We start from the raw sequence: 12,087 nt of genomic DNA, 5'->3' as shown, positions 1-12,087 counted from the left end.
TCTAGCTATTCAGATAGATGATTTGTTGTTCTGTATAAGCATAAATCACTTAGTCATTACTTTTGTAATTATAGAATGAAGAATTCTCTAATCCAGTAGGAGGAACCAACTCTGCCTCACCTAAAACAGATACTGGTCGTGGAAATGGGCCACTTCCTCTTGGAGGGAGTGGGTTAATGGAAGAAATGAGTGCTCTGCTGGCAAGAAGGTAAGGCAGTTTTATTTGAACATAAACTTTGTAGAAGATACAGAGTATTTTTTAAAAACTTTAATGTTAGTGCTAGTAAACCCCTTATGTGTTTGACAGATGTGCATTTTCTACCATGAGTGTAAACAGTGGTTAGCAAATGATGCAGATACCCCATATCCTTGGCAGCTGCATGATACTCACATGATGCAACTACATTTTCAACATACACAATATTTTATTTGAACACAATAAAAACATAAATGTTCCTCAGAAGTTTGAATCAGCACTGTATGTTGCTTATAATAGATTTATTGGATATGTTTTGATTACTGAATGCTTCCAATTGTGTGTCGAGTGCAATTTATTTACTAGTGGCTCTTCAGGGGAGGAAACATCTTCAAGTTAGAAAGCAGTGATAACAAAGTCATAACTGGCATATAGTAACTGAGTTTACTTTTGTTCCTACTTGAAGGAGAAGAATTGCTGAGAAGGGAACATCAGAAACAGAACCAAAAGAAGAAAAAAATGTAAGTTAATGAATCAATTTGCATGATATGCCATATAAACCAACTATTGGAATCTTTGAAATTAAGGATTATGATTTTACAATTTCACTGTTCCAAATTTGATAGAGCAGCTTGAAATGTTAGGCCTGTTACTTAGATGTTTCTTCTGGAAATGTTGTGCCTGTATGCTCTTGAGTCAATTTGACAAGACTTGTTAAATTGTTGTATTTTTAATTTCATTGAAATAGGAAGAACCAGAGCCTTCAGTTTCAAAGCCTCCTTCAACAAGCACACCTGGTAAGTTCTATAAACTGTGATGTTTTCACAGCTGGCTCAAATCATGTGTTTATAGTGCCCTAATGTGAACTATAGCTGTGTTAACTAATTTATATAATTCTTATATTTTTCCACTATCAGAACTGTATTTTAATTCATGATATCGTTTGCTTTTAAACTTCACTTTAACTTTCCCAAGAATTTGTGAAAGAGTTGCAGTAGTAGCTCTGTAGTGAGAGCCCATTTGAAACATGGTACTGGAGGAGAGCTTTGCAAATACCCTGAACTGACAGAAAGACAAAAAAAATAGGTCTTAGATCAAATCAAGCTGGAACTTTCCCTAGCAGCCAGAATGATAAAATGGCAGCTGTCAAACTTCAGGCACATCGTAAGAAGACCAGGTTCACTGGAGAAGACAGTAATGCTAGGGAAGGTTGAAGGCAGAAAAGGGAAAAACCAAAAGAGATCGATTAATTCCATAAAGGAAACCACAGTCTTGGGTTTACAAGAGCTGAATAGAGCTCCCAAGGATCAGACATTATGGGAGAACATGCATTGATAAGACCTCCATAAGTCAGAAATGTTTTGATGGCATGTAACATTTCTAATTAGAGAAAAAAATAGAAATGTTAACTGGATGCTTCAAATTATTGATAATTTGAATGGGTGTCAGACAAAGTTCTTAAGTTTGAAATATTTAAAATCCTAATTATAATACATCAGCAGGCTTTCCAGTTCTTTGCATGGAAATCAAGCCAAACTGAAGTTACCATCTGTGGATCTCATTCCTTGTCATATACATGCATAGGTTTCCTTTTTAACTCATTTCTAACAGACTTTCTATTATTGCCATCTTCTTGGATGGTAATACATTATCTGGGATAAGGCATGAACAGTGAGTTAGTTAAATTCTATAGATGACAGAGAATGATTCATAGCTGTAAAAATGCTACCAAGAGCATATAAAAAATTCTAAGCACAGCAGTAGGTCAACAGACGGACAAACAAGGTTTAATTTGCACAGAGTATGATATCATTACACTGGGTCCTAAATTGGCTATGACCACTCTGGAATGTCTCGTAGGTCATGGTGAATGACTTACTGAAAACAAAAGGAAAATTAAATTAAAGATAATTTATTAGGAAATAAATGGAATATGGAATATTTCCCATGGCATTGGCATTTGGGGGCATCTAATCCCATTGATAACTTTAAGGCAAGGATAGACAGTAAGCATTTTTTCAGGCCATGCTAAATGAACATGCTATTGCCAGACTTCGTTTTACACAAATGCATGTCTGAATGTGGACTTTCAGACTTGCAACCTCAACACTTGAGAGGATCTTTTAACAAAGCTTATTTGGAGCATCCCAAAAGGTATTTGGAGATTAAAGACATAGTAGTTTAACCGAGTATTACATTTATTGAAAAGAATTAGAACATACACTCAAAAGATCAGAGTAAGGAGGGGCACATTAATAGGGTTAATTTCATTTATATCAATTGCTCTAATTATTTAGGTAGAGATATTAAATGCAATGGTTTATTGTAATTGACCAGCAAATTGACAGTGGGGTCTGGGAAATCCTGGCAGACAAGAAAAGGATAGGAATGAATCTAGGGAAGAAGGAAAAGACTGGTAAAGAGCTCAGTTTTGGAGCAGAAGAGAGAGGTAGTGATTTGCTTACTTTCCTGGAGACACACAACCCTGAAGAAGAGAGGGAAAAAGGAACAAGGAAAAGCTGACTGTTTCCCCCACTTCACCCCCCAAAAATTGGGTAATGAAAGGAAGAAAAGTGTCTGGCAAGTTGGTAACTTATTGGGAAGAAGTTAGTAAATCTGCATACCTTATCTGCAGAGGCTTTGGGGGCGCATACGGTGAAGGAAGAGGCAGTGGTGTGCCTCTTTAACAATTGGTGGGAAGAAAATCAAAGGAGGATTTCTTGGAGAGAGAAGAGGGCTTTCTTTGGGTCAGAAGAGTTCTGACTATTGGGCCCGCTGGATGCTGCTTATATTTAATTTACCAACCAGTCTCATTAAAACCAAGATGTGTACTAGTTCAGAACTAAAAGTCTTTCCTTCCTCCCAGCTTAAGAAAGAAGGTAAAAATTAATATGCTGCTGCGTTCATCTACTACTGAACCTTTTAGGGCTGGCATTTGGAGCCTAATTGTAAATTTGGAAGTGATAGCCAAGGAATTGAGTTTGCAAAGTGGCATATCAGAGGGTGATGTTTGCATATCATGTTCAACTTAGAATGCCAGGCCTGGCTTTTAAGATACTGGTGTGAAAGGAGGAAAGATCTTACCTTAATTCCTGGTGGTATAGGAAGGGACAAAGATTTGCTTGGACTGATCGCCACCATTACATTTCACTCAGTCTGAAGGAAAGGTTCTTTAAGGCCTTACAGGGCTTCCTAATGCTCACCGAGCAAGGGCCCAAGCCAACACCATAGCCCTAGGCTTGAAACCTTAAATAGTTGTTCTAACTAAGAGGAAAGCCTGGGTCTTGGGGAAAAGGCAAATTAGAATAAAGCACACACATTCGAATATGATTATTGCTAAGTTTGTTTAGAAAAAGGGGAACGGGAAAAGAAATAACACATGAATGAATCAGGGCAAAATTTGGAAACAATACTTACACAGCAAAACAACCAGGTTGACTAAACATGTCCATACTTAAAAGCACAGCTCTGTAGTAGATAGGACTTCAAGAAGCGAATGCTGCAGAGCAGTTGTTGGACAGGGCATGTGAAAACTTGTGCATCTCCACCCCCAAAGTTGTATACACAAAGTCTTTAGTAACTTTGAGGTGATTTCCTTTAGCCAGTCATGAACTAGTTTGACCCTGTCTTCCCCAGACTTTCTGGGGCCTGAAAGTTTGTACAGTCACTCAACTGATCTTGTTAAACCCAGTTAGTGAGGGTTCTGCTTTGTCCTTGATCCTGAAATGGCAGGAGATAACACCCACAGGTGGCCTAACAAATATGTGCCTCAGCCATACAGAATAGAACTGTGTGGCCTGATAAGATAGAGGAAAATGAATTTCTTGAGAGCAGTCTTCAATGTTCTTCTGCAAGCAAAAAATAAATCTCCTTTTCCATGTCAAAAATGGCAGAACATAGAGCTATCTGGCAACAGTGTGGGTTTCATTGCCCTGGGTCATGGTGATGGCTAGTTGCACAGAAGGCTTTTTTTAAAGGATTGAACCAAACCAGGAATGGTAAATCTGCCATTTGCAACCAGCCACAGTAGCTAAATGTTTCAGTAGTATTTTAAGGATTTCATGTTTAAATAGTATATCCTTAAGAAGTTGGTGGGTGATTACACATTATAACCTGTCTGCACACCTCTAATTGCAAGGAGACTTTTAGAGTATGCACACCAGTCTCTCTTCATTAAAAGAAATGAATTGTCACTCAAAAGGGAAGCAGGCATGAATGTCAAGTAGCCAGAGTTTTGAACAACAGAAGGATCCCCTTTCTTTTGAATAATTCAACAGCAGGCCAGTTGCTTAATATCAACTAGTTCCCATAACCCTGCTTCTCAGAGTCCGAAGGTTCTGGCAGAGCTGTTCAAGATACCTAACATAGTTGGAAGGAAGTACTAAAGAAACAAATGTGCAAAGTGCTAATCCACTCATTGTGTACTTTGGAGTTTCTTGCTCCCTGCACAGGATTTGTGGCATCTGAATTCATCATGTTCATATAAAACATGTCCCTCTTCATAAGCTTGTTCATTCTTCCCAAATGCATCATTCAGTGTATGTAATTCTAACATCCAGTGATTTTATTGCTTGCAGAACTAACCAGAAAGCCTTGGGAAAGAACAAATACAGTGAACGGAAGCAAGTCACCCATTATTTCAAGGTAGTTATCTCTTGTTTGCAAAGGACAGTCTATATTCCCCACAAATAACTGGAACAGAAGAACATCAGGAAAAGTTTTCTCACTGTCAGAGCAATACAACAGTGGAACCAGTTGCCTAGAGAAGTCGTGGGCTCTCCCACATTGGAGACATTTAAAAAGAAACTGGACAGCCAAATCAGTGCTGTTGTAAACCACTCAGAAAACTTTAGCTCTTGGGTGTTATAGAAATAATCATATCCACTGGAATATTGATTTCAGCTGTGGAAAATACTATATATAAATTGTAGGCTGCTGAAGTTTGAGATAAGCTATTAGGCATCAGTATCATTAACATAGAGATGCTGTGGTGAGACTTCCAAAAAAATTGTTTAAAAAATTTTAAAAGCTGCTCCTATGGTTCAGGGTCAGTATTACCATGCTCTTGATATTCTGCAGCTTGAGTTAGTTGCAGCAAAAGCCTTCTGCTTTGTGGTAGGAAACAGAAAATTGGACTTCCCATTATGGTTTTGTTTCTACAATGCTGCTAGGCAATAATGGTTTTAAAAGCTGAAGTACTGGTAAAAAATGAATAAAAGCACAGTTAACTTGAACCATGTCCACTTTTCTTTCATAGACCAAAATCTGCATCCTCTGGGCAACCCAGTACCAACGGAGTACAGTCTGAAGGGCTAGACTATGACAGATTGAAACAGGTAAACATTTTTTTTCAGCCTCTAATGTTAAAGTTGCTGACTCTGAATATATCTGTGGAGAACATGTTTTATTTCTTTATTTAATGCTTTATCACCTAAGCAGTATTTGAATTAGTAGTTATGAGATAAAGAATGTAAGTAACAATAAAATGATTTTAAAATAATAATTTAAACTCAAAGATATAGCAATTATTCATAGTATTCTGATGAAAAAATCAGTGTGGAGAAAAGCTGGTTTTTTGTTCTTTACACAAAAGAACACTTTGCTGATTAGGATTACACTGGTTGGTGGTCCTCTGGTCAACAAGACACGCACCAGAAAACAATTTGGTTCTTGAATTTCACACTAGTTGCAGTTTTCAACTACAGTTCAAATGCAGGCCCACACAGATTACATTGCAATAACCTAAACAAGACATGAACAAAAACTGTGTTTCCAAAAGGTAGGGATAGACTAATGGGTGGAACAGAGGAAGCAGATTTTGGTTAAACATTGGGAGAAACTTCCCAGTGGTTTAAGCTGTTTAACAGTTGAATAGAATATGTTGGAGGGGAGGTAATTTCCTTCTCTGATGGTGATTAAGCAGTGGCTGCAAGACCATCTGCCAGGGATGCTGTAGTTGCATCCTATAGTGACCATGTGGTTGAGTTAGAAGATCTCTGAAGGCCCCTTTTGGTTCCAATGACTCTATTTATGTATTTTAACCAAACTTCAAAACTAACGCGAGTTTAATGGAAGCGTGGAGAGCCAGTATGGTGTCATGGTTAAGAGTGCTGGATCAAGACTCAGGAGATCTGGGCTCTAGTCCGCATGCAGCCATGGAGCTCACTGGGTGACTCTGGGCCAGGCTGACTCAGCCCAACCTACCTGACAGGGTTCTTGTGAGAATAAGCTTGAGAGGAGAATTCTGTGTGCTGCCTTGAGTTCCTTGAAAGGCAAAAAGGTAGCATATATGAATAAGTTCCAAAGAGTGGGCATCATCAGAGAAGCCATGGCTCTGTGCCTTCACTTGTCTGCTCTTCATGACTGCATAAAAACCATGACACAGAGGAGTTCTTCCCCTTATGAATCTGCAGTAGAAGAAAAAGACATGAAAAGGGATTCTTCCAAAAAGGGAAAGTATCATTGTAGTTCTTATGGCAATTAAACGTTCAGGCTCTAGCAAGCAAATCGCAAGGCTTGGCATACTTGATTGAGCTCAAATTGAAGCAAGTGGAGATGGAGGAAGTCACTTTGTAGGACAAAGTAATTAAAAACCTAATTACAGCATGTGGGACATCTTCAGATAGATTTTTCCTCCCTTACTGCAGCCAGGCTGGAGGCTTCTACAAGCCTGGATGTAGTGGAGGAGGTGTTGTGTTGGTTTGTGAATAAAGCTGCACACGTAATTGGGGTCCTGGGTTGCATGTCACAAGTGGGGAAGGCCTACCCATATTGGTGTGCAGTGCTACTTACTGCTGCCATGCAGTCCCCATCTTGGTTGCCCAGTACCAATTTGCCCACCGCACCTAGACATGTCCTCCTTCCCTGAATTTAAACTAATTAAATTTCATTCATTTGATTAATTTCATTCATTTTCAAATGAATTGAATTCTTTGAATTCTGTAGGCAACACTTAACTCAATTCTGTTCTACTACCATAGGATATTTTAGATGAAATGAGAAAGGAGTTAACAAAACTAAAAGAAGAATTAATTGATGGTGAGTATTAAACCTATGGATGATTTTGGCTTTCTACATATGACTGTGTAGGAATACATTAGAGGTTTGAAATGCATAATATCTCCCCTACTCTTTCCTCAACTTTCATCTTGCCTCTGATTCCACACTGGAGTGTTCCACTGTCACAATTTTAAAGACGAGTATGATATCAGTGCATGAAGTTGGCCTGTGGTCTCTGTCCAGATCCACTTATACTATGAAGTTGTTAACTGGTCTTGGACAAATCAGTTTTCTAGTCTCAACTGCCCTATCTGTAAAATGTGAATGACACTCTCTCTGAAACTAACCCACCTCCAGAAGGTGTTGGCTGAGAGTCAGATTACTGCACAACATAAGTAAAAAAAAATCTAAGACTCTTTCTCCTTGGTTATCATTAAGAACATACCTTTTTGCTTGCTGCCCCCGCCTTGAGATTTTAGAGGACTTTTACTCTTTGTGGGGCTTACATGCCATAAACCTTAACCATGTTTCCACAGCCATTGCTCACACCTTCAGGCACCGCCCCACATCTCCTCTGTGGTTCCTTTTGCTGTGGTTTCCTTTTGTTGTATGCTATTTCATGGTACTAATATTTGAAAGCATAAATTTTACAACCTGCCCACTTCTAGCTGCAGGGGTTTTTTTTCTCTGTACATTTACACATATGTAAGACATCCCACACTATCATGTAGCATTATTCTGGGTGCTGTATTGATAAGACTGACTTCCTTGAAATATGAAATCATGGTCATCTTTTCTTAGTATTGCAGCAATTAACAGCATTCTTTTTCTCTTCAAATCAGCTATCCGGCAAGAACTGAGCAAGTCGAATACAGCATAAAAAGACCAGGACTAAGCCATTGTGACCGTGGGTCTTGGCATACACACCACATTTTGTGAACTGTTAAAAGAAAATGGAAAAATACACTTGGGAGAAGGGGAAAGCAAGGTTCTGAAAAATTTCAGGCATTGCTGTGCTGATACTGTTTCCCTTTGCTGCTGTTTTCTGACTTTCAACAGGGTGGAAAATAGTCTTAAGTTGTGGTAATGAGTTATGCAGAAAATCCTATAACTGTCAGACAAGATCACAGTGCATTGAAATGTTTTTTCATATCAAGGTGAAGCTGCACATCACAGTTCATTGAGAGGCAAAAAAGAGGAAAAGCTTGGGAAGGCTTTTCATAGGGGTTTTCCTAATGAAGGATTTAGCAAGTTATACTGTTGTACAAATGCGTCTCAGGTTAGTCTTCCTATCATATTGGGTATTTCCATGAACTAAGATCAAACATGACTTTCCTTCATATACTAAAGAACACATAGAAGAGTGCTGCAAAACACAATATTGGTGAAATGAGAGTTCTAGAATGTGACAGTATATTAAGTTACAGAATCTTATGATAGGAAGCCTTTCTTGTTAGCCTTCATGCAGTTTTATAAGAAAAAAGGAAACGCTGTCCAGAGTATAAAGATATAGATGCCTTCCTAAAATGTTATGCTTTACCAAATCTAAGACTTCTCCAGAAATACAAATCAATGGTCAAATGTAAATTGTTAGATTGTTATAGATTTACCATAGTTTTTAAGCTTTTAAGATTTATGCATGTAGACATTTTTGTAATATAACACAACCACAGAGTTGGCTTTTTAATTTAAAACATCCTTGCATGCCACAAATATTAAGTAGCCTTTTACAATAAGGCCTAGTTAATGCCCAGGCAAAACTTGGGAGGTTTAGGGTTGGGAATAGGGGTGACTTTTTATTTAAAAAATTTGTATTAATGCTGCACTATTTTTCCTTATATTGCATGCATGTGTAATAATAAGGAAAATGTTGTGACTTATCAGTAACCATGTTAAATAGAACCAGGTATTTAATACTTTTTTGTATCATTTCATTTGTATTTCAAACCTAGTTATGCTTCAGTAACAGTTTCTGGAAACCCCAGTTGGTTTTGTTTCTTTTCTTAACATAAAATTAAGCATTAAGCATCATGATTATTTTTAGAACTGATATTTAAAAGAGGCATTATAAAATAGTGTTCTTTCCAAAACAAATTGAAAAGAGGTCTTGGTTAATTAGGGGATTGAAATATTAATCAAATCTTATCCTCCTAATCCTTAAATCCTAGGTTAGGGACTTGATTAGGGGAAGACCATGAGATCCTGTGCTCTTTTCCTCCCAATTGCATTGTCAATATAGATTCCTCTTGCCCCTTCCTCAAGCAGAGGTGAGCTAGTGCATCATCACTAACCTTAAGATGGATAAGATTCTGTTTTAACCAGGACTTGAAAACCATTGGTATCAGTATAGCTTGTAACCATGGTTAAGGCCAACAAGAAGAATTCATGCCAGAGAAACAAGATGGGTTGGAAGTGAAAGGAGTACATGATTCTACAGTTTGCTCCTGTTTAATTGGACCTAGATAGTGAACAATCAAACATTAATGCACAAAGTCACAAGAAAGAAAAAGTCTTAAGGCCAATGGTGGCAACAGTATATTTTTTGGAAGATGGAATTTCATCTCATTTCTGTTTTTCTAAATTTTTAATAACATAGCCCATGTAGGCTTTCACAAATTTTGTGAATGTGATCTTTCAATTTAAATTTTGTGGTGTAGCAAATAATGTACAAAATCTATTCTTCCCAATGCATCTTAAATTCCTCATGCTATAATAGTGCCATATTTATTTTGTGAACTATGCTGATTTGAAAATAATTTGTGACTTTGGACATAATTATTCACTTTCTTAGACTATCCCGTTCCACCTGTTTAGTTTACAAGAAGGCTTGAATTAGCATAGTCTTCAAGTTTTTGGACACCAAAGTAAATTAACAGCTCTTACTGCTGCTTAACGGTTTGAGTGAGGAAATCCTCTATTTTTCCCTGTTTCTGTAAGACAAAAATATGGTATATAACTATAACTCCAAAGCAGTGATAACTTTAAACAAACAAAAAATATCTTTGCATGCATTAGTTGAAGGCATTTAAATCTCAAGGCAAGCAAATAATGTTGCTCCCAAGTTAAGTGGAGGCATTTTCATCTTTAAAAATAACTTGTTTAAACAGTATAAACTTAAATGCTTACTCTTGTCAGAAATCATGTTTGATTTTGTTTGTAAAGAAAATTCAGCGATAGTCTAGCAGAATGTTATAGGTGTAAGTGGTCCAAAGGTAAGACAATTGAATTACTAGATTGTGAACGAAACTGGTTAATGCACTAAACGTTTTGTGCCTTGGTCTAAAGTTAACATGATTTCTGTGTAAAAGGAAAAAGAAACTGAAATCTTCGTACTCTTTCTACAAGCATAGGTGTGTGATCCTGAATTGGACCACTCCAGGAAATCCAGTTTTAGTTAAACTGTAAATTCAGGCTGCTGTGCTGACAGCTAGGCTGTTGCCAGATATTCCTGTAATTAAAATTAGCTACAGGTTATTAGGTTATTTTCATTACTGTTCTTTTAAAAAATGCTATGATGGTTCCTGTGCTTTTGTACAGTGGATGCCTTAAGCTGAATATGGTTTAGGGGATCACTTTTAATTCCAGGAAGGTATTGCTTTCCTCAACACTGTGATCTGATCTGTGATAAATCTGTCCTATCCATACACAAGTGGCTAACAAGTCAATTGCATACAAACTGAATGTACAAATCTTAGTGCTGGTGCTGATATCTCTTCAGAGTTGTCATGAAACAAAGTTCACTGTTTGCAAGCATCAAGTGTCAATCAAAACTGAAGATGAAACACTAATGAATGTTGAATTTTCATGCATTTAGTTTTACCTCCTTTTGAGTTTTTCAGTTAATTCTCTGCTATTTTTACCATATTGTGTCATTTAAAAATTTCTTAAAATGCTAACTTTGTTTTGTTTGAACAGATGAAATAAAATTGCAATATATACATGCTGCTGTTATTGCTTGTGAAACTTGAGGTCATATTGGGGGTGCAGAAGCAGACTCTTTCCTGTAACCTATTTCTATTGTTGTTACAAATACATAGCATAAATTCAAAGTGCTACCTCCACAAAGAATGTAACAAAATGTGCTCCTAATTCAACCAACGTTTAATCAAAGAAAGTAGTATTTCACCTTGATGTTGTTTCTCATTTTTGATTTCTTGCCATCCAAATGGCACAAAAAACCACCCAGAACCATAAATATTGCTAAAACACTACTACGTGCCATTTTTTAAATTCGCATCTTCACAATGAACCTCACTTTTAATTCATTTATTTCCACCCCTTTTCTTTGCTGACATAATTGGACATAATACAAAGCTACTTCACCATGCTTGCTTTCACTGCTATCAAAACAGCTGTGGGAAAAGGTGTTAGTGTAATTGCCTTGCCTCTTCTCGATTATGGAGTGGATCCAGTGCTGCACACGTGGGCCTCCACTGGCACTGAGGTGTAGCAGGGAGAAGAAAACCACTGACTGGCAGTTTCTGTTCTGCTGGTAAATGACAAGCATTATATTCAACCCAGTGCCATCTACATTATTTCACAGGAGTGATCCTTGATCATAAAAAGTTAAGTGAGAAGGACATTGTCAAATACTTAAGACATTCCATGAATGGCATGAAACTTGTGATCGTACTTGTGTCGAGTAGAAAGGCACCTGAGGAATCTTGACAGAATAACATCAGGAAGGGGTGAGTCACTGATACATGTGGAAAATACAAATGAATTAGGGAAACAGTACAGTTACAGATTTCAGTCTTGTGGGTAGGGAAGATCATGACTATGACGCTAAATACTAGCCCATGTTAGCACAAGCTGTGTCTTCTGCGTCTTAAAATTCTATTTTCCTGTTTGGGTATTGGTTTTGAAACTTTAAAAATAGCTATTAAATAGTT

General features: G+C 37.4%; 1 protein-coding gene across 3 annotated transcripts in view; it reads left to right on the top strand.

The window, feature by feature from the left end:
* ENAH (ENAH actin regulator) overlaps nucleotides 1–11,133 on the top strand; it is a 116,511-nt gene extending 105,378 nt beyond the window's left edge. For all 3 annotated transcript variants that reach the window (XM_044434300.1, XM_044434206.1, XM_044434124.1), the window contains 7 exons: nucleotides 75–208; nucleotides 663–717; nucleotides 945–993; nucleotides 4,774–4,840; nucleotides 5,454–5,532; nucleotides 7,177–7,234; nucleotides 8,038–11,133. In XM_044434300.1, coding sequence (XP_044290235.1) covers nucleotides 75–208; nucleotides 663–717; nucleotides 945–993; nucleotides 4,774–4,840; nucleotides 5,454–5,532; nucleotides 7,177–7,234; nucleotides 8,038–8,075 — 480 coding nt within the window. In that variant the 3' untranslated portion in view covers nucleotides 8,076–11,133. The remainder of the gene's footprint in view (nucleotides 1–74; nucleotides 209–662; nucleotides 718–944; nucleotides 994–4,773; nucleotides 4,841–5,453; nucleotides 5,533–7,176; nucleotides 7,235–8,037) is intronic.
* Nucleotides 11,134–12,087: the final 954 nt, after the last annotated feature.

The sequence above is a fragment of the Varanus komodoensis genome, unplaced genomic scaffold (assembly GCF_004798865.1).
Source record: "Varanus komodoensis strain SLA01 unplaced genomic scaffold, ASM479886v1 scaffold1, whole genome shotgun sequence".
NCBI lineage: Eukaryota > Metazoa > Chordata > Lepidosauria > Squamata > Varanidae > Varanus > Varanus komodoensis.
This window is presented reverse-complemented; position numbering and strand designations above follow the sequence as displayed.